Genomic DNA, 23254 nt, shown 5'->3' on the forward strand with positions numbered 1-23254 from the left:
CCTTTTTTGTAACTGTTGTTCTTTGAGATGTGTTGCTCATATTCATTCCATTCTAGGTGTGTCTGCACCCATGTGCATGGTCAGAGATTTCTGCCTTAGCGGTATCTGTAGGGTCAGCTGTGGCGCCCTCTTGAGTGCTACGCTCATGCATTGCTATATCAGGCAACGCTGGCCTTGCACCCTCTCAGTTCCTTCTTCCCAACAACTCCGACAGAGGGGCAGGAGGGCGGGTAATGGAATGGACATAAATAACACATCTTGAAGAGCAACAGTTATGAAAAAGGTGGGTAACTCTTTTTTTCTTCAAGTGCTTGCTCATGTCGATTCCATTCTAGGTGACTCACAAGGAGTATCAATGGAGGCAGGTTTGGAGTTCACCATCTTGCAGCTTGCAGCACTGCTCTGTCAAAGCCAGCATCGTCTCGAGCTTGCTGAGTAAGCGCATAATGAGATGCGAACGTATGGACAGATGACCAGGTGGCAGCTCTACAGATCTCTTGGATTGGTACCTGTGCCAGGAAGGCCGCTGATGATGCTTGTGCCCTAGTTGAATGTGCTGTCACGATCACTGGCAGAGGCACCTTCGCCAGCCCATAGCAGTAGCAGATGTAGGCCATGATCCAGGACGAAATCCTCTGAGCAGTGTGCCTTCCTCCACCAGGGTGCCGACTTCTTGGACCAAACCCCTGTGGGAGGGACTCCTTGAACTTATGGAGGAAGTCCCATAAATTAAAATTGTAGCTGTCCAAGAGGGCCCGATGGTTCGCCACCCAGAATTGCAGGCTGGTAGTGGAATAAATTTTTCTCCCCAAAAGGTCCAAGTCTTTTAGCCTCTTTATTTTTGGGAGTTGAGCTGGTGTGCCCTGCTGGTCTTTTTTCATTGGCCACGGAGATAACCAGCAAGCCCAGAGGTGGGTGGGGGGTATAAGTCTTTGGCCGGGACAAAATACTTCTTGGGAGGGATGGAAGACGGGGTTTGCCAGAGGGCCTTGGCAATTTTGAGGACCCAGTCATGCACTGGTTGGGATTTGAGTTACTACAGAGAATTCTTTCCTGGGTGTCTGGCTGGTGAGTCTTGCCCATATGCTTGGGGTTTAGCTGATCACCATATTTGGGGTCGGGAAGGAATTTTCCTTCAGGGCAGATTGGCAGATGCCCTGGGTTTTTTTTGCCTTCCTCTGCAGTGTGGGCCATGGGTCACTTGCTGGAGGATTCTTTGCACTTTGAAGTCTTTAAACCATGATTTGAGGACTTCAATAGCTCAGACATAGGTTAGGGGTTTATTACAGGAGTGGGTGGGTGAGATTCTGTGGCCTGAGTTGTGCAGGAGGTCAGACTAGGCAATCATGATGGTCCCTTCTGACCTTAAAGTCTATGACTCTATGACCGCCTCATCCAGGGATGAAGAAAATGACTTTACACCAGGAAAGACCCCAGGGCATCGTCCCCCGTGAGGGAGGGAGGGTTTGGGGGTGGGTGCAGTCTCCTCTACCCCGACCTCCAAGCATGACTTATGCACCATGCCCGGTGCCATCGGTGCTGCTAACTGTTGCTCCGAAGCAGCGGCAGATGAGAGGTACGAAGGGGGCATCATCATGACCAGCATGCCCCACGCGCTCCAATAAAGCCACTGCACTGGCCACTGGCCGTGCTGCCAAGGCAGCATCATCAATGTCGATGTGGCCTCGGGAGCCCAATCGCGCTGATGGAGTCTGGACGAGGGCTGAACTGCCCTTCCGAGCTGGAGGCATCCCCTTCGGGTGACCATGGTGGGGCCATCGAGGCTTGCATCTGCCTGCTGACTGTTGCCACCGGAGACCAGTCCCTGGAGTGAGAGGATCGGTGTTGGTATCGAGGGATGAGGCCCGGGGGGAGGGGACCGCAGTCGTGACAGGGAGTGCTCCTACAGTGCAGGCGACTGAGATCTGCACCAAGAGGATGACCGGTGGGAGGGCGAACAGTGCTGGCAATATGGAGACCGGTGCCTCCCCTTAAGCGATCATGGTGCCAGAGATCGAGGGCAAGCCCTAGAGGATCTGGGCTGCAACTCTGGAGATCTGCAGCAGGGAGAAGAGCGCTGCCTTGTCTCAGGGGAACTCCACTGTCCTCTGAGGGGTCTTAGCGGCTGGCTTGCCCTCATGGGAAGCCTTTGCCGTTGCCGGCAGTGTGGGCAGAGGCCTCTGCTCTCTTGGCGCCGGGGGAGCTTGGGAAGGAGTCGATGAGGCCAGGAGTTTGGATTTTCTACTGCTCTCGGGAGTCAGTGGTGAACTCTTTAAGGGGCTAAGGGCCCCGACCAAGGAGGCACGTCCATGTGGCTCCGGAGTGGCAAGGCAGCTTGAACTGGGTCCTTTGCCGGATGTCTCATGGCCCTTCTTGTTCAGGGTAGGGGAGCCGAACTTCTGTGTTTTCTTTTTGGGTGACGGGGAATGATGCTGTGAAGAGTCCGGTGCTAGGGGTGCACTGCGCACCAAGGCCGAGGTGCTAGGCAAGTCTTGGCGGGACGGCTCGGAAGCCAGACGAAGGGAAGCCTCTATGAGGAGAGCCTGCAAACAAATATCCCATTCTTTCGGAGTCCTGAATTCAAAATTTTTACAAATACAACAGTTGTCCTTCACATGTGATTTCCCCAAGCACTTGAGGTAGCTGCTGTGGAAGTTATTTACAGACATAGGCCTGTTACGGTCCACACAGGTCTTAAACCCGGGAGACCAGGCTATGTCCGACCTGAGCGAAGTCCCCTCTGGGACTCTAATGTTTAACTACTAACTACACTTAACAACTACTTAGTGCTAACTACTATAAACACACTATTTACAAGACCCCAAGGCTCGAGGTCAGAAGAGGCAAAACCGCTAGCCCTTGCTATTCAACAGGGGTGAAGTAAGGCGGTTCGGGCCGGTATGGCACACTGGTCAAAAGTAGTCGCCAGTACCGGCCCGTACCGCTGACTTTAAAGCGCTACCGCAGCAGCGCTTTAAGGACCCTGCTTAAAGCGCTGCCGCACCAGTGGTTTAACATCGCTGCCCCTTTTGTGCCCCCATCAGCAGCCCTGCCAGGTCCCTACCGGCAGGGCTGCCGATGGGGGGGGGTGCAAAAGGGGTTGCGACGACCCGGCAGGGCCGCCAATGAGGGGTGCAAAAGGACATTCAAGCAAAAGAAGTAGCCGCATCGGGGCTGCGATTTAAAAGGGCCCGGGGCTCTGGCTACCGCTTCTGCGGTAGCGGCAGCTGGAGCCCCGGGCCCTTTAAATCGCCGCTGGAGCCCCAGGCGGTGCGGACCAAGCAGTGCAGATGGGCTGGCTAGGGGACGCTGACCCCAGCCCTGCCCCTTCTGCCTGAGGTCCCGGCCCTTCCGGGGGGGTCCAGAGCTGGCCCTATACCAGTAAGAGCTCCATTTTACTTTCACCCCTGCTATGCAAGAAAAGGCAGTCTGACTAACCAACATAGGTGGTAAGAAGGGGCTGAGAGGACATAGGGCTGGCGGCACCTGCTATACCGATGCATGAGTGCGGCACTCCAGGAGGTGCCACAGCTGGCCCTACGGACCACATGCCTGTTATAGAATAATTCTGAAAATATCATGGATAGACAGCATACCCAATGAAAAATACTAGAGATGGCTGTAACTCAGCAAATATTAGTTAGAGATCTTTTGAAAAGAAAGATTCAATTTGCAGGGCACATTTTATGAAGTTCAGCAAGGGATGCGTGTTTATAGGCACTGGAAGGAAAAGTTGATGGCAGAAGAACATGAAGCAGAAAAATAAGATCTTGGATGGACGATGTGGTATCCTGGGTCGAGCAAAAAGAGATTAGCAGAGGATTATATAGAATGGGATACCATAGTTGTAAACCTCCAGTAACGGGGATTCCACATAAGAAGTAGTAATATATAATAAGCTATCTTGTTTTAAGACTGTCTAAAAATACAGCAGACTAGACACTTTAAGTAAATAACTTGTGATCTTCTTAAACGTGTGTACACAAAAACATCCTACTCACTCATCACTTCTTTTTTTTTTTTAAATCAAAGCCGTCGAAGATCTACAAACCCCACCACCTCCAAACCTCAGCTGACACTTTGTTAATATAAGCAACCTTGTATTGCTAATGCTGTCACCCTTGTCCTCTCTTCATTATGTTCAACATCCATCTGTTGCATCTTCTTGCTATTTAGTACTCTGGGATGCAACAGAGAAATCTGAAATTTTAGGAATTAATATTTCTGAAAACATCAAAACAAAAAGTTGTCAGCTACATAAACTAAAATGGATAAAGGAATCTTTAAAATATTTAGAAATAAATATTGTAGACATTGCTTCTCAAAATTTTTTTTTTTTTTTTTAAACTGGCGAGCCCATTCACACAGCAAACCCCCGGAGTGCTACCCGCTTGTTAATATCACTTTTCATAGCAGACTTACTAGCACAGACTTCACAGCAGACTTAGCTAGCTGGAAGGCATGTACTCAGAACCCCCATGTAAGAACCTTGCGACCCCCTCAAGGGTCGCGACCCCCAGTTTGAAAACCCCTGTAGGTAGAGAAACAAAAACTTTTTAAGCCAAATTATCTTCCACTGTGGAATAAAACAATAAAAGGCATGGAGAAATGGAATACATATGAAATTTCTTGGCTAGGTAGGGTAGCCTTGATAAAGATGACTTTCCTACCACAAGTACTATTTTTTTCAGTGCATCTCTGTTGGTAACCCTGACATTACATTAACAACATAGCAGAATTCACTCTTAAAATACATATGGAAACATACAAGACAAAGGGTGAGTTCTACAGTTTTGTAAAAGCCTGTAAAATGGGGCGGACTAGCTTTTCCCTAATTCGGCTTATTGTTATTATTATTATTATTATTTATTATGCATCACAACTAAAATATGTGATCAACCAGGTTAACAAAGAATAGGCTTGGCTTAATTCAAATTTTTTTGTAAATAATTTCAACAGAGATCAATGTTTATTTTAAAGTATATTTTAATGTTTATGCATTTAAATTTTCACAGTTGTGCGAAATTATGAAGGGGTGACAGACAATGGGAGTGTCAGACAACAATTACCGAATGACAGTAGATTCAAAAGCTAAAGCTTTAACTGCTAAAACTCAAATTGTCAAAATCACATGTCCAAATATACTTATTTTGGAAGGAAATTATTAAAGAGATTCATCTCATGACAAAATGCCAGCTTCTTAGAGCTCCCCAACCTGCTTACTTAATGCTCCAGTAAAGAATCTGCATTTTAAACAGAATGACAAAATTAAGTTATTTTTTATTGTTAGCAGTAAGACTTTGATTGCACATTGTTGGAAAAATGTGACACCTCTTCCTATGGAATTGTGGTATAGTAAAATATGGATTGTCCTTATAATAGAAAAACTTTCATACCAAGTACATAATATACAAGAGAAGCTCCAGAAACAGGATAGATATTTAGTTTTTGGTCACCCTATTTAGTGTACACAGAGGAGCATGCCAACAAGCCAAAATAGTTATCTAGGTTCTTTGAATATTAACCTGATCCTGAATAAGTAATCAGTAATGTACAATATACTATGTTGATATTTTATTTTAACTTTGTCTTAATAAAAAGTTACCCCCACGCCCCCCCCAAAAAAAGTATGGGTGAGAGTGCATCAGTGGAGTTAGAGGGAACAGAGAAATATTCAGGATTTTGTGAGTATGAATCTTACCCGTAACTGACCCAAAGAATTAAATGCTTTCTTACTTGTTGTTGTGTTATTTGGTGATGCAGTTTCATTCTGCGCTGAAGCTTCAACAAGTAGAAAACTAATACAAACAATCAAGACTGAATTGGACTGTTCCATCATGGATCTGTAAAGCAAAGAAAACATGGAAAAAAATGTAAGGCAAATTATTAATGTTTTCCTCTTAAAACAGGGTAAAAAATCGTTCATAATCTACAATAGATTTAAAACATGTTTTATTCTCTCCTGTGTTCTTATTGTTTAATCTTAATCTATGATGGAAGAGGAAAAACAACCAAGCACATGTATTAATTAGAAATTCTTTTAAAATAATTCAACAAAAGATTTATTAGCTAGCATTCAGTATTACACAAGACCCTCACTACCATAGAATCAGATGTGAAAAGCTACTGGAAAGTAATAAAAAACACATTTTGAGAACTGTAGTGGAGCGGTCACCCCGTTTCAGTTAGGAAGGGGTTAAAAGCAGCCAAGGGAGACTTGTTGGGTAGTCAGCCACAGGTGTGGTTGCACCCAATTAGGGCACAGCTGGCCCTGATTAAAGGGAAAGCTGAGGGAGTGAGAGAAGACTCTTGCTCCAGCTGAGGAGCAGGGAGGACCAGGCTACCTGGGAGAGCAAGCAGGGTACCTGAGGCAGAGCAGGGCTGGGGAAAGGCAGGCAGAGCTGAGGAGCTCTGGCCTGGCAAGTCCCCAGGCTGAGGCCTTGTTAAAGGTCAGGGGAGGTTCTAGGGCTGCAGGGAGGCAGCTGGGGCTGGAAAGGCAGCAGGTCCAAACCCCCTTGCCGATGATGAGTGGCCACTTCAGATTGCAGTTTGCCCCTGAGGGAAGGGGCTAGATGAGGACTGGCAGTGGGTCACTGAGGCAAGGTGGGCTTAGGGGACTGGGGTTCCCCAGGGAGGGGAGACCCAGAGTGTGGGGGCACTGCTGTGGGGCAGCACCCCAAGGTAGGAGTGCCCGCTGTGGTACAAGAACCTGTAAGCAAAGGATAGCAAAGATCTTCAGGATCTCAGCAGAGAAAAGCAGAACAAGAACCAATGGCTGGCAGCTGAAGCTAGACTAACTAAAATAAGAAATAAAACACTCATTTTTAACAGTGCGGATGAGTAACCCCTAGAACAAACTACGATGGGAACTGGTGGATTCTCCATCTCGCGATGACTTCTAAACACTACTGGACGTCTTTCTGGGTAGATATGCTTTAGTCAAACACAAGCTATTGGACTCAATACATGGGTAACAGGTAAAAATTTTATAGTATATGTTATACAAGAGGTCAAACTACATGATCTAATGCAGTGGTTTTCAAACTTTTGTTCTGGTGACCCAGTTGAAGAAACTTGTTGATGCCCGTGATCCAACAGAGCAGGGGATGAGGGATTTGGGTGTGGGAGGGGGCTCAGGGCTGGGGGTGCAGGCTCTGAGGTGGGGTCAAGGATGAGGAGTTTGGGGTGGAGGAGGGAGCTCTGGGTTTGGAGTGCGGGGTTGGGGCATGGGCTTACTTCCGGCGGTTCCCGGTCAGTGGCGCAGCTGGGGTGCAGAGGCAGGTCCGGCTTCTAGGTGGAAGCGCGCAAGCAGCTCCACGTGGCTCTCGCCCACAGGCACCACCCCCCCCAGCCAGTGCTCGGGGCAGGGGCAGCGTGCGGAGCCCCGTGGCCCTCCTGCCTAGGAGCCAGACCTGCTGCTGCCCGTTTCTGGGGTGCAGCGCGGTGTCAGAACAGTTAGGGACTACTCGCTTTTACTGGTTGCTGAGCAAGGTGACCCAGTGCCTTGCATTCCACGACCCAGTACTGGGTTGTGACCTGAAGTTTGAAAACCACTGATCTAATGGTCCCTTCCAGCATTGATTCATAGAGTATAAACAACTGAACAAGCGTTACAATACCCCTGACATTTTGTACTGGTCAGCTAAGCAAAGTGGTCAGTAAGTCAATGGATCTGTTTGCCCAAAGTCAATCTATCTGTCTAAGGATTTCCCCAGTGTGGTAGAATCCTAGAGCAGTGCATTGGGTGCACCTCCTAGCCCTTTGTGTAAAAAGCATAGCCAGGAGTAAGGCGATGTGCCTGAGGCATCTCTGGTCCCAATGATTCACAGCTGCCAAATAGCCCTTTAGAGTTGTGGGATGCTGGTACAACTTTGAGCAACCCAAAACGACCACCTTGGAACAGGTGGCTTCAGCTTTAAATTACATCTTCTACAGGATGCAAACTTACACATACACTTTTACCCATAGTTGTTTAAAATGGAGGCATTATCAAAGTGGAATGTTTTCTTGTCATTGTGAAGCCACAGGACTTGAAAAGAGTAAGAACTACACTTCTACTGTTCAGTTTACTGGTTATCTGCAAAACTGGTTGACATGTCTGGAAAAGTAATAGCTCCATTTGCTGAGCCTTATCATATTAAGTTTCAAAATATTTTCCTTTTGGAAATGTTCAGTTGTAAAATAACAGCTGAAAATCTAGCAGTTTTAAAATAATTTAATTGAAGGCTTTCAAATAAAGAGAAGTTCAGATTTACTGGCTTCAGAAAAAAAATCTCAACTGGTGCATAAGAGATGGATAGGGATTAATGCTCCACTATCAGTTATGAAAACTTCCTGTCTCTCTGAAGATGAAAAACAAAGTCAGGAAAGAAACTTACTTGCGGAAGGGTATAAGTGCATAGCTCAGAGCCAAGGGCTGTGACCCATAAATATTACATCAGCTGTGAGTGCTATCTGGACTTGGGAAAAAGCTTCAACCAAAATATTGTTAGAGTTTAGGTAGAAGTTTTCTTTAGAGTTCCCTGTTCATTGATAATCTCAATAATTACAGGATAAGATGAAACTCCAGAATTATTCAATTATCAACCTTTCTTAAAATACACACTTAAAAAAAAAACAACCCACACACAACTTCTCCCCTCCCCACAAACAGCAAAACATATATATTTACACAGGGAGATACAGCCCAATGGTGTATCTCTGCAACAAGTCCTAAAGTTATTATGACACCAATGAGGAATACTGCAAAACAACCACCCTGGAAGCCACATCATAATGATAATCGCTAATGTCACAGAATTACAGAAAATACTATACAGTAGTGACTAAAGTTTCAGTAATTGGCAATGGAAAAATACTAAACTTAAATCCTTATAATTAATAACATGACGTTAACCAACATAAAGTCTTTGGTTTCAGTGTAAGATTCATCTAAAGTAATCTCTTTGAGGAGGCTTGACTATATAACAAGGTACTATATAACTTTCACAGTATCTGCCTTACTCTGGGCTGTCTCATAGGCTATTCAGGGGTCAACCTTACTTACCCTCCCTATTTCACTATACTCAAGAGTGATTAAAATGTGACAGTGATCTGTTGGAAATCGTGGTGGTCCACAAACCAAATGGAGACAAGAATTAATGCTGTTAAACTGAAAAAAATCTGGACTAATGTGAATACTTTAATAATTATTTATTTCAGTTTAAACTGCTATTTAAAACATTCTTAGAATCCCAGACTACAAAACTTTTGAGGAAGTAGTATAATTTATATAAATTAATGTACAAAGCAGAAATTTAACCTAGTACTCTCCATATGCAGCCACACTTTAACCTGGACCATGACAAAGGCAAGTTATTCACCTCTGTGCCGAATGACCACTGTTGCAGTTCTCATGGCACCTAGAGACAAGCAATATTTACAACAATCCAATAAGCAAATAAACTCAGTATTCATGTCAGATTAGGAACGGCAGCTGATTCCCATTATCCCAGGAGTTTTTGTCATACTGTTCCTATGACATTACATTTGCAATGTGTTGCATACAGCCATATTAGCAATGTTACTCAGTTAAGAGGAATAAAAAGAGAAACACATTTTGTTCCACTGAACTTTGAAGAAGACTTCAAGTGTAGCAACATTTTCATCAACTCGGGAAATACAAGTTGTCCATATACTTTTTCAGAAGAGAGCACTATATCTACAGTCTAGGAAAAAGGGCTCAAATCACACATAAGCATACCAATATCCTCCAATATCTTGTATGCAGTATTATGCTACATAGGCTCATTTTTATGAGTAATGCCTATCAAAAATTATGCAGAGATTCTGTGAAGTGTTAACTTCCAATGAAAGAGGTATAAAGAATTTTAGGTAAAGCCAATTAATTCAGTATTATGGCTTGTTATTTATTTAAATCAAAACACCATTCTGTTTTTTTTATTTTATTATGTGTTCAGTTTTGACACCAATTTGTATTACTGCTTAGGATTTGCCAAAATAAATTGTAATATTCAAGATCCACTGATATCACCTAACTTAAGATACCAAGATATCACTTCTCGGAATAGACTGAAAGATCTGTTTCTTTGCAACCTGCATGCTGCAATGTAAATAGTCCGTTACATACCTTCTCTGCCAGCTCATGCACTCTCCCCATGCAAAGGAGAGCCAAAATGTAGAAAACTGTGTGGCCCCGAAGCTGCTGGTTTCCTCTGCCCTTCAGTGGGAATGATTTAGTAGCTCAGGGAAGTGATAGGTGGCATGGCTCTCCTTTCTCCTGATATCCAAGGGAAAGTTTCACAGAGAGCAACAGAGTTTATTAAGAGTTAATGCTGCCCTGACATCCCTGGCTGGACAGTGTCAGCATAAACAACTCCCTTGGGAATTTTCCTGTGGATTTTCAGGGGGATGATGCCACTGTCTTCACTCTAAACTCATGCAGAAGAGCATCTGGAGGTTACAGAAAGGGGGGCAGGACACTGACTGGGATCAATTCCACTTCCTCTTGATAGATTTTTGGGGTGTTTGATTTGATTCAGTTTTCTGTTCTTTCATTCCCAGTGTGATCCAACCTCCTCAAACCTTCCCTAATCGTTAGAGGCCCCACCTAGCATCACTAAGGCCTGGTGATTGGGGGGGGAGGGGGCGAGGGGAATCGATCTAAGTTACGCAACTTCAGCTACGTGAATAACGTAGCTGAAGTCAAGGTACATAGACGTACTTAGACACCGTGGTGTCTTCACTGCGGTGAGTCGATTGTTGCCGCTCCCCCATCGACTCCGCCTGCACCTCTTGCGGCAGTGGAGTACAGGAGTCCATGGGAGAGCACTCGGGGATCAATCACTGCCCGCTGATCCGGCAGGTAGTGTAGACATACCCTAAGGATCATCAGCAAAAACTCCAACTTCAGAGGAAAGACAGACTGATGGTTATAATCATTACAAGTTCCTCTCTCCCAGATATCACAAATTAGGTGCCAAAACTCTTAAACAACCAGCAGCGATATGAAATCTGCAAAGTTAAATTCCATCAAAACAACAATGAAGTGCTGCAGAGGAGTTCCTATATTGACAAGAAAAACATGCAACTGTGGTTACTAAAGAATGTTTTTATTAATTATTAATTTTTAGTTAGACAGAAGGACAGAAAAAATAACAGATGCTGCAAAAACAATCAATGCATTTCCACTATCTTATAGAGAATTAAGGGAAAGATAAAACATCCACTGAACTCTGTCCTTGGGTATGAGACGGTAAGCCCACTGCAATATGATACAGTTTAAAGCTTCATGTTTAAGAATAATCCAAGTTTATGCTTTTACAGTATCAACATATAAAAAATAATTACTAATAGTTCTCGTATCCATTCCTAAAGCTTCTTGAGAACTTAATGGATCTGGTTGGAACAATAATTTTAAAAATAATAAAGCTATAAGTGTATGACAAAGCAGATAAAAAGGGTCATTAAGAATCATCTTACATTTTCTTTTCTCTCCTTCTACACGCTTGCTCATACCTCCTTGTATATAAATTCTTTGACTATGAGTATACTAAACATAGTGAGGATAAATGCTTACTTTTTTGTGCCAATTTATCCTATAGTTTCAATACACAAACAGATTTATCATGAACACTGGTCTATTCTCTCACAGTCCATTCTTAGATTAGATAACTAATCACACAACGGCCTTTTACAAGATGGATAAGCATTACATTCACATGCTGCTTTCCTGTGAGGACTCTGAATTAGATTTTGTCTTGTTTTGATCTGAAGGAGTAAGCAGCCTGTAGCAGTGCTCTAAGTTATTTTGAAATATTCTATTGACATTTGGCTTTCAAAAATTGGATTAACTAGGTCTAATTGGATGTCTAGTTAAATTGACTCCTTTGATAGAATCATACAATATATTCACCATGGAGAACATATTGCTATTGATCATATGAAGGTTTAAATCCAGACTACTTGAGGGCAAAACTTACATTGACTCAACTTGCCACACTTGCATCTTAATTTACCACTTCATATTGTCCTTTCTTGCTATGGAGATGTGTACTAGGATGAGAAGGACTTCCTGGAAGAAACAAGCAGTAACTACCCGATAAGGATATATATTAAGTCCATTATTCTACACAGAAAAACTTGCTAGATTATTGAAAATTCCAGCATTTAGTGCAATGAATACCCCAATGGAACGTGGTATTTATTTTGGATGTCATCCACTTCATTAAAAAAAAAAAAACAAAAAACAAAAACCCCTATATGAGGCTACATTACATTTATCAGAGTAACAGCCGTGTTAGTCTGTATCCGCAAAAAGAAGAACAGGAGTACTTGTGGCACCTTAGAGACTAACAAATTTATTAGAGCATAAGCTTTCGTGGACTACAGCCCACTTCTTCGGATGCATATAGAATGGAACATATATTGAGGAGATATATATACACACATACATATACATCTCCTCAATATATGTTCCATTCTATATGCATCCGAAGAAGTGGGCTGTAGTCCACGAAAGCTTATGCTCTAATAAATTTGTTAGTCTCTAAGGTGCCACAAGTACTCCTGTTCTTCTTATTACATTTATCATTACACATGGCCTACCCGAAATATACATTTCAGCAGGTTAGCACTATAATGCAACATGATGCTAAAGTTAAAAACTCTACACATACAATACTAGACATTAGACATTTCTGCAGTTCCTCAACTTGAAATGAAGCCAGGGATAAAGGTGGAGTCAGTAGGTAAACTGCTGGAGCTTCCATGAGTGAATGTGATGAATTCTACAGTTGATTAACTTCTCTTTTACTTTACATGGTCAGTAAAGAAACCTTCTATCCATTGGAGCTTCAGCTAATTTGTTTTAGCACTTACAATGACTTCTCTTGAATACCTTTGAAAAGCAATTGACATCTGACACTAATAAAGGTGCTGGCAGGTTTTCAAAACATTTGATGAGAATAAGGAACAGCAGAGTGTATACAGAAAGCGTTGTATTTATAGCTGCACCCACTCTCCTGAGCATGATGGGAAGTAAAATTTCACTCGGTTAATCTTGGGGATTTCAGTTTCCTAAGAGAAACCAAGAAATGGGGGGAAATGATTGCACAATTTGTAGCAGTCAGGAGGGCTGCAACTGAATTGTGGCAGACTTACTGTGAACTCAATGCTGTCTTAAAACACACCTTTCATGACAGGCTGGTGTACAAAGTGAGGCAACACAGAAATAGTGTGTATCTGAGCATGGTTTCACATGCCAGAAGGCTGTGGAAATTACTGCAAGGAAATCCCAAGTGCTGAATTCATTTACAAAAAGTGTACAAGACAGCAGAATTTTCAAGATAAACCAAAGGTACTCAGGAATATTGCATCTTGTGGCACGCTGGCTCAGTGAGAAGTAATGTATTGGTATAAAGGCCTGAAATGCTGATTGTGTTTCCAAAAATGAAGTCACCTGCAGACAGAAGAAAATGCCTGTAAGAAAGACTGGCACTGGCAAATGAGAAAAACAACTAATGAAAGTATAGCAAGAAAAAGGGATTTCCATTTCCTAACCTCAGAGCAAGAAGACTAGAGAGAGAAGACACCTACCCTCACAATGTAATGGCTTTTCCAAAGATCCAGGGCCAGTGCAAGGAAGTTTCGCATCCTAGGAGAAACTTCCACCTTGTGCCCTCCCCCCCCCAGCCCTGCGGCAGCCCCCCTGATCCCCCGGGAAGCCACGCGGCAGCTCCCAACCCCAGCTTACCTCTGCTCCGCCTCCTCCCCGAGCACACCGCCCCCACTCTAATTCTCCTCCCCTCCCAGGCTTGCGGCGCCAAACAGATGATTGGCGCCGCAAGCCTGGGAGGCGGGAGAAGTGGAGCAGTGACGGCGTGCTTAGGGAGAGGGCGTAGCAGAGGTGAGCTGGGGTGGGGAGCCCTGCGGCAGCTCCCCCTCCGCCGCCCTGAGGCACCCCCCAACCCCGTGGCAGCTCCTCACCCCCTCAGCCCGGGGAGCCGTGCGGCAGCTCCCCACCCCAGCGCCGCAAGCCTGGGAGGTGGGAGAAGTGGAGTGGCCGCTGCACTGGGAGAGGAAGTCTGAGACGCATGTGTCAGCGCGCCGCCAGCAGCCTAGCCCAGGAATGCTGTAAAAAATAAATTGGGGGCAACCTGCGGTCCAACAGGCTAATCCACTGGCGATTCACCAGACCATTTGTTTACATTTGCATGGCCCTCTGCAGCTCCCAGTGGCTGCAGTTTGCTTTTCCCGGCCACTGGGAACTGTGGGTGGACCTGGGTAGAAGCATCCAGGATTGGGTCTCCATCTGGAACAGGTGCCGGTGGAGGAACCAAAATCAGTGTTGGCATTAGAGCTATTTTATAAATAATTATATCATACTCTTTTACTTTGTACTGCCCAGTGTGAAATGAAATCCGTATCTGTTATCTTAAAAGTTATAAGAGTAACAAAGCTAGGATCCCATAATATTTGCTGAGCCATGGCCACGTATATGTAACGCTGACAGACGCTGGTGGTTAGTGGGCAGGATTGAACCTGGGACCTCTGGAGATAAATGCATGAGCCTCTACTGCATGAGAGGCTGTTGGCTAAGGCTGTAGAGCACTCATTAATCTCTCTCTCTAAGTGGTCTCGGTGCCAGTACATGGGACAGTACACCATACCTAGGAGGTGTGTGGGTTACATATACACCACCACTATCAGCAGAGGTCCTTCAGCTGCTAACTAGTAGTAATCTATCAGAGGGGTAGCCGTGTTAGTCTAAATCTGTAAAAAGCAACAGAGGGTCCTGTGGCACCTTTAAGACTAACAGAAGTATTGGGAGCATAAGCTTTCGTGGGTAAGAACCTCACTTCTTCAGATGCAAGTAATGGAAATTTCCAGAGGCAGGTATAAATCAGTATGGAGATAACGAGGTTAGTTCAATCAGGGAGGGTGAGGTGCTCTGCTAGCAGTTGAGGTGTGAACACCAAGGGAGGAGAAACTGCTTCTGTAGTTGGATAGCCATTCACAGTCTTTGTTTAATCCTGATCTGATGGTGTCAAATTTGCAAATGAACTGGAGCTCAGCAGTTTCTCTTTGGAGTCTGGTCCTGAAGTTTTTTTTGCTTTAAGATGGCTACCTTTACATCTGCTATTGTGTGGCCAGGGAGGTTGAAGTGTTCTCCTACAGGTTTTTGTATATTGCCATTCCTGATATCTGACTTGTGTCCATTTATCTTCACAATCAAGCTGGAAGGGCATATCGAATGGCATACCACAGGGATCTGTTCTGGGTCTGTGCATACTACCAAGCTTAGAGGGATTGCAAGTACTTTGGAGGACAAGATTACAATTCAAAATGTTCTTGACAAACTGGAGAAACTGTCTGAAATAAAGAGGATGACATTCAATAAGGACAAATGCAAAGCACTACACTTAGGAAAGAATAATCAATTGCACAAATACAAAATGGGAAATGACTGCCTAGGAAGGAGTACTGCAGAAAAAGATCTGGGGTTATAGTGGGTCACAGATTAAATATAAATCAACAATGTAATATGGTTGCAAAAAAAGTGAATATCATTCAGGGATGTAATAGCAGAAATGTGGTAAGCAAAGCATGAGAAGTAATTCTTCCACTCTTCTCAGCACTGATAAGGCCCCAACTGGAGTACTGTGTCCAGTTCTGGGTGCCACACAGGGAAAGACTGAAAATATTGGATTTGTTTAATCTGAAGAAGAGGAGGCTGAGGGAAGGATATGATAACAGTCTTCAACTACGTAAAAGGTTGTTATAAAGAGGAGGGTGATAAATTGTACTCCTGAACCACTGAGGACAGGAGAAGTATGAATGGGCTTAAATTGCAGCAAGGGAGATTTAGGTTATACATTAGGAAAAACTTAATTAATGTAAGGGCAGTTAAGCAGGGGAACAAATTTACATAAGGAGGTTGTTGAATCTCTGTTTTTGGAGGTTCTTAAGAACAGGTTAGACTAATCAGGGATGGTTCTAGTTAATACTTAGTCCTGCCTTAGTGCAGGAGACCTGGTGAGTTCCCTTCCAGTGCTACACTTCTATGATTATATGTAAAGGAAAAATGCCAAAAGTTACTTTGTGGCCTGAGCTAGAGTATATTATCAAAGTGAAAACAAAAGCTTGTCCTTGGCATCAGAGTGCAAGGAATATGCCAGAACATACTCCTATACCAGTGGTCACATCTTGGCAATCCACAGCAGCACATCCATGACAATGTTGTTTGTCCTTTAGGAGGACATATTTCTTGGTAGTCACTGATTCTTACTCACTGGCCAGAGATTTATGTGATTACTTCTATCTACTGTATGAAGTGGTAAATGGTTATGTTCTGCTGTAACAGTTAGTGATTCACAGGTGACTGGTCTATCTTAATAGTCCACCTTAAAAATTGTTGTATGAAAGTAGCCGTCAAATCTATAATTTCTGCAGAAAAACAATAAAGAAGATATTGTTGCTCATCTGCAGCTGTTGCGGTTTTGTCTATGTTTAAGTTCCAAACTGACCATCTGTAACATATCTGCTTTCCTACTTACAATTACCACGTCAGTGGAGAGGAAAAGTCAAGTAATACCACCACTCTATGTGACAGTATCTGATAAAATATGACCATGTAGATCATTGTTGCTACCACTGTTATATAATTGCAACAAATCTTGTACAAAGTATGTCAAGTAAGGTTTCTATGGAAAGGTTATGATTTGCTGAATATGTTTATGCTATTTGCATGCATATATCATTTTTGTATTTGAAGTTATGAGCATTGGGTCTATACCTGTATTTCAAATATGTTTGCTCCTGGGGTAACGCCCACAAGGCATTTAGCCTGCACATCTTGGAGGGACTATTCAAGTTAAGTGGCTCATCAAGGAACACTTAACTCACAGTGGACCATGGAAGACACCTATCCACACTTAATGGACTTTCCTGCTATAACCAAGTGAAATCATGCATGGACATATGACTGCCCATGTGACCCATCTTGCTACCCGTAATTTTCCACAGTGAGAACAATGGGTTTCCCTTCACTTGAAAGAGGTTATAAAAGGTGCTGGAAACATCTCCATTTTGCTTCTTTCCTGCTCAAACCTCTCTCCTACTCAAATCTCTGGACTATGAACTTGTACTAACGGGAGCATTCTAACCAAAGGACTGAGGACCTCTCAATGATTTGGAAGCAATCAGAGACTTAACAAGCCAACAGTTTATTCCATCACTGCTACAAGCGTAATCCAGGAAATTTGCAATTATTGTATGTATTTGATTCCTTTAACCAATTTTAACTCTCACCTTTCTTTCTTTTTATAAATAACCTTCAGATTTTAGATACTAAAGGATTGGAAACAGGGATTATTGGTTAAGATATGAGTTACATATTGACCTGGGTAATGTGGCTGGTCTTTTGGGATCAGAAGAACCCTTTTGTTTGATTAAATTGGTTTTAAATAACCACTCAAGTTTAGTGTCTGGGTGTTGAATTCAGGACTGGGATGCCCAAGAAAACTGCTTTTCTGACTTCTTGTTAGCCAGTGTGGTGAAACAGAAGTTTATTTTTGTTGCTGGTTTGGTATATCTTATGGGAGAATAACCACCAGTTTTGGAGGGTGTCTGCCCTATTTCTCAGCACTTTGTCTTGAATTTGGTATTCTCAGTTGTAACCCACAAAGGCACAGTGATACACTATAACAAATGTCACCTTAAAAGTGTATGTATAATTATTAACAGAGTAATAAACAGTTTATCTACTTGCAAACTCTGTCACCTGTGCTCTTCCTATGTTAGTGATCCCTCAAATTACAAGTGACAACTCAATAGTAATGAGTAATGACACAGAAATTCTATTACTAAATGAAATGACTATAACTCTGTCAGACTGGTGATAAAATTAATCTCAATTATACATTTTAATAGGTACCTCTCAAACAATTTTCACAAACACTTTTTTAAAAGCCCAGATTTTAAATGTTTATAACTTATTAAGATATCAATATCCCACTTTGGATGCACAAATTAACAGTGCATAAAACAGACATTTTTGTTCTCAGGTGTGTAAGTGGATGCATGCCCAAAAGACAGGATTTAAGTTCCCAGTTTGAATCCGAAGATTGAAAACTGGGTCCACACTGTATACTGCCCTCTAGTGAAGGCTTCTTGGTCAAAACTATCCTAATAAGATTTCTCTCTAAATACACATGTGGAAACTATGCCTTCTGATAAATGGAATGAAGAGCAAGTAAAAAGGTTGGTCTCAAAGGTAATGAAAGCAAAGTGACCCAAAACCAGGGTTATCCGTAAGATAATTAAGCAAACAGACTCTGCTGTTCATTGTACTTAGCTCAAAGGAAGAGGTTAGACAAGATTTCTTAACTACATAAACTATGAATTGAACCAAATGTTAGATAACAGACACATTTGTGATGATTGTGTGTTCTGAATGCCTTTACATTCTGCATTTTAAAAAGCTATTACAAAAGTATAGTAGAGTTTAACGTATCAAAAATAGTGTCCAGCTGAATCTCCTTGGGGAAGGAATAAAATTTTATTGTTTGCATTTTGACCTTTACCATTTGGCAATAAACCTGTGAAACAACTGTGCTTCATTAATTTTGTTGCTGGTAAAGGAAGCAAGGAGACACAAACAAAATTTCAAATCCTAATGATGTAACACTTCATTGAGGTTTCAACATCCATTATGAATTTTCTGGTGTCACTAAGACCTTAGGGGAAAACGGCAGAGGAAGCAAGCAACAGAAAGAAGCAAAATCTAAAGTAATGATTAGCTCTGCTACCTGACATTTTCAGCATTAAAATGTTCAAAAATCATGAGTCAGGCCCCCAAAATCACAAGACCAGTTTAAAAATAATGAGCTTTTAAAAAAATATTTCATTTTTTTATTTCTTCTGTTTAATTTCTGTTCTGTGACCCTTTGGGGATTACACTTGAATTATATTTTCCAGCTTTTCTCTGAAGCTATGTGGGCTAGAAATTTTATTAAAAAAGGGCAAGATTCTCATGAATCCAGGAATTGGGGCTTTAAGACAGACAAAAATATTACATTTGTGATAAAATTCACAAGAGTTCACAACACTCCATTTTTAAAAGAAAGAAAGAAAGAAAGAAAAGCAAAATAATGCTAAAAATGTAAGGCGGACAGCCTCCTGCCCTGTCAAACAACATAATTTATAGAGCCAACAATGTGAAGGTGTTAGCAAAGAAATGAGAAAACGTGTGTGTGTGTGTGTGTATGTATGTGTGCACACATACCACACATTACAAAGTGGGTGAAAAAAACCAATGTGTGCCGTATGGATGTGAGAATTTTGCCAGGTCTTTGCCTTGCCAGTTGAAGGATCCCCAGGACATTTTATGAAGAGCAGTCAAACTAAGTGCCAACCACACACTAGAAGCTCAATTCAAACACTGTCCGCATGCAACTGCGAGTGGGCGAGACACCGAAAATGTGAGCAAACTGATGCACCACATGTGTAGCGCTAATCAACCAGATAAGGAAAAGGAGCGTTCCTATATACAGGTCTGTCGCATCTTACACGCATTTTACATGCGTGATTTCAACTTTACGCGGTCGGCAAAAACAAAACAAAACAAAAAGAGAAAAACAACAATTTTAATACTGTTCCTGTAGTGCGGGCGATTTCGCCTGCCATTGAACTCAATGGGATTTTGGCTATACGCGGTTTTCGCTTTACGCACTAACCGCAGAACGGAACCCCCGCGTAAGATGAGACAGACCTGTATATTAAAAGAAAACGTAAGGAGAGTTCTATGTTCAATAACAGTCTTCACTCAACAGAGTCATCTTCATGAGGCAAAAATCCCCAAAATCTAATAAAAAAATTAGGATATTGGCTTTTTGCACAAGGAGTAGGATTTCTCAGATGAAAAAAATGCAGTGATGTAGAATTAAGCTTTTGATGACTTCAGTATATGCTAAAAGAGCATTTTTTTTTGTCATTTCTTGCTTCTAGGTGTCATAAAAAAGAAAAAAAAAGGTCTGTAGAAAGAAACTAAAATTTATTACCCTGAGCTATTCAGAAGGACATTAATTTCTTTTTCAAGGAGCCTCATTTTATAACCCAACCCATTACAGAGATGTCAGACCTACTGTTGACTGATCCTCAAATTAGCACTGTCCAAGTGACTTGCATTGCAATGATTAGCTAAGCATTTATGCAGCATAAGCAACCAGCAAACAAGCAGCACTCTTTCAAGAGACCTCTTCATTTAAGAACTGTACCACAAATAAAAAGAAGTCAAGAGTTCAATTTGCTGCATGTGAATTCTTTGGAAGTCAATTGGAAATATTCTGGGGGCTGAATAATTTAATTCAGTCACAAAAGCATACATCTGTTTTAAAAAGACCGTGTGTACAACTGTCAATTTTTTCCACATATATACAAAGTCTTGTTTTAAAAGTCCTCAGCAATACAATGGGATAGGTTTAAAAAGGGATACATTGAAACAAAGGAAAAATCCATATTTAATGTAACTGTTCACTGAATTGCACCTTGCAGAAATAGGTTGCTGCATACATCAAGCGATCATGTAATAAAACGAGCTTTTGAAGGGTAGAAACAATATCAGATTAATTTTCACGAATTAGGGATAATCATTTTATATGTGAGGGATGAGTGAAGCAAAGCACCAAACTAAACTAATGAAAGGTGTTTTTATTTGAGAACAGTCAAGGGTTAATGGGGTGTCTTTAAGGTGCCACCGGACTCCTTGTTGTTTTTGTGGATACAGACTAACAAGGCTATCCCTTGATACCTAATAATCCAGTTACCCTTTCCTTCACTGGAGGTTAGTCAAATGCTTAGCCTCACTTCCTCTTTCTTTGCAAGGGGGCTAATGATGTAGGCAGAGTAATGCTTACTCTTCACAAATTAGGTAAATGCTAACCAGTTGGGGATGAATGGTTCCAGATTTGCCCGTGGCTACTTTGTGAGATTATCATTTTCAGACATCAGTCATGGTACATGCGTTCAAGGATCGTGTACAGTACAGTAATAGGGCTATTTTTGAAATATGCACACTGTACTAAAAATAGACATCAAAAGATAGCCCTCTAACAAATGTTTCCCTTCACCCTCCCACTGCCAAAAACAACGAGGAGTCCTTGTGGCACCTTAGAGACTAACAAATTTGTTAGTCTCTAAGGTGCCACAAGGACTCCTCATTGTTTTTGCTGATACAGACTAACACGGCTACCATTCTGAAACCTCCCACTTCCCTGGTTCTTGTCACACAGACAGCAATCAGCAAAAGACCAGAAGTCTGAAGTGCAAACAATGCGACGTTTATTGGGGTTAGTTTCTAAGCAAGCATATTCTGAAGCCCTTCACATCAGTCGGGCTTATATCTATACGCCGACAGTGTCTGTTCCCCAGTGTCCACCTTCCCAGCTCTGATGCCACAGAGCCTTGCCTGTGTCCCTGTTCCCCATTCCCGTTCCCCCCCCCCATAGCAAGCATGATTCCAATTTCCCTTCTCCCCACTTCCTGTTTGACTCCAGTTTATATAGTAATATTCTCAGCTTAAGCAATCATTTTACTGAAATTTAACTAACCAATCCTAATATATTGTAACATAATTCTCTAACCAATTATATCCCACTACCCTAATTAATTTACACCTAGCAAAATTAATTATACAGCAGACAGAAACAATTAGAGAACCACACAGATTAACAATAGAAAAGTGGGGGGCCATAAAGATAAAACAACACAGAAATGAGGGTTTCACAACCACAACCATTAATAAGTGATTTCTTGCCAGACAGGATGCTATCACTTAAGAGCTGTTTCTTTATCTGATGGTGGTTGGCATTATCAGGACAGGATTGTCTTCCTAACAGCCCAAAACCACCTTATTTCAATGTGACAGGTTTGGAATGTGAGGATGTGACCATACACTTCCCAGCTAAAGGCTGCCCCTTCTGCTTAGCCAAAGGCCTTAGAACTATCCGACTATCCTAGTGAGAGAAGGCCCAGACCCTGGCGGATTTGTGATTTTGATTCTTTGTTTTATATCTCTGTAACTAGCTAAGTGATAAAAATACACCTAAATTCTAAATTCTAACAACACTCCTCATGACCAAAAACATTTCTGAACCACCATTTTGAACAACTCTGGCATCGGGGCTGTCCTTATCAACTTTGTCTACACTAGGGACAAGCTTCAAAACTTTTCCACCTTTGCTAACATTGGTTCAGCTCCATTGCAGTTAGTAAAGTTGGGAGCCCTAGTGTAGATGGACCACCAGTTGTCACCGGCAGATTAAGCTTAAATGTCAACTAAGGCTATTCACAAAATGGTATTGGCAGCTGGCTCCCATCTACACTGAATCAGTGTAGCTGGACCAGCATTAGCAACAGTGGGATATTTTTGAAAAAGTTTCCCTGGTACAGACAAAACCATTAAGTAATAGCTTTGAGTACTCTGCTAAAAAAGTTGTTTCTGACTGCTATTATTGACAGTGGTTACACTCTGAGCAGTTGTGGATAGCTTATGCCAGGGGTCTCAAACTCAATTTACCTTAGGGCCAGTGCCAGTCCTCAAATCCTCCCAGCGGGCCAATAATGTCACCGAAGATGGTGTTCAGAAAAGAAAACATTTATATTGTATTTTTTATTTTGAATTTCTTAGAAATAATAAAAAGGTCATACAACTTTATACAATTCTTCACCTGCCAGAGAGTTTTTAGTGTTTGCCAGACACCTGGCAAAGCTTCAGTTCTGTCAGTTTGTTGATGTTTGGCCTCAGTGACTGAGCAGTTGAAACCTTCAGGATTGCAGCAAGGTGTGCATCAAATAGTTGTGTTCGGTATTTTGACTTGTTTATAATCATTGTGGAAAAAAGTGATGCGGCCTGCATGGCTGACTCTGCCTAGCAACTAATGATGCTGCCTCCATGACTGACTCTGCCCAGCAACTAATACTGAGGCCTCCATGACTGATTCTGCCTGGCAACTAATGATGGTATCTCTGGCCCTCTCCCCCAGCCAACGGGAGCGGCGCCAGCAGCATGTCTGCCTGTATCTCTCCTCCGCAGGCCGCAGCGGGGACATTCTCGAGCTGCACATGGTAGGGTTACCATACGTCCTCTTTTTCCCGGACATGTCCGGCTTTTCGGCAGTCAAACCCCCGTCCGCGGGGAATTGCCAAAAAGCCGAACATGTCCGGGAAAATGGCGGCTCTGCTCCTCCCCGACTCT

At 42.5% G+C, this 23254-nt stretch overlaps 1 protein-coding gene across 6 annotated transcripts in view; it reads right to left on the reverse strand.

Annotated features, from left to right (window-relative positions):
* The window catches only part of PTPRE (protein tyrosine phosphatase receptor type E), a 247563-nt gene that overhangs the window by 91466 nt on the left and 132843 nt on the right, over positions 1 to 23254 (reverse strand). For all 6 annotated transcript variants that reach the window (XM_054035388.1, XM_054035387.1, XM_054035392.1 and 3 more), the window contains one exon: positions 5737 to 5843. In XM_054035388.1, coding sequence (XP_053891363.1) covers positions 5737 to 5843 — 107 coding nt within the window. The remainder of the gene's footprint in view (positions 1 to 5736; positions 5844 to 23254) is intronic.

Source organism: Malaclemys terrapin, chromosome 7 (genome assembly GCF_027887155.1).
Source record: "Malaclemys terrapin pileata isolate rMalTer1 chromosome 7, rMalTer1.hap1, whole genome shotgun sequence".
In the NCBI taxonomy this organism is placed as follows: domain Eukaryota; kingdom Metazoa; phylum Chordata; order Testudines; family Emydidae; genus Malaclemys; species Malaclemys terrapin.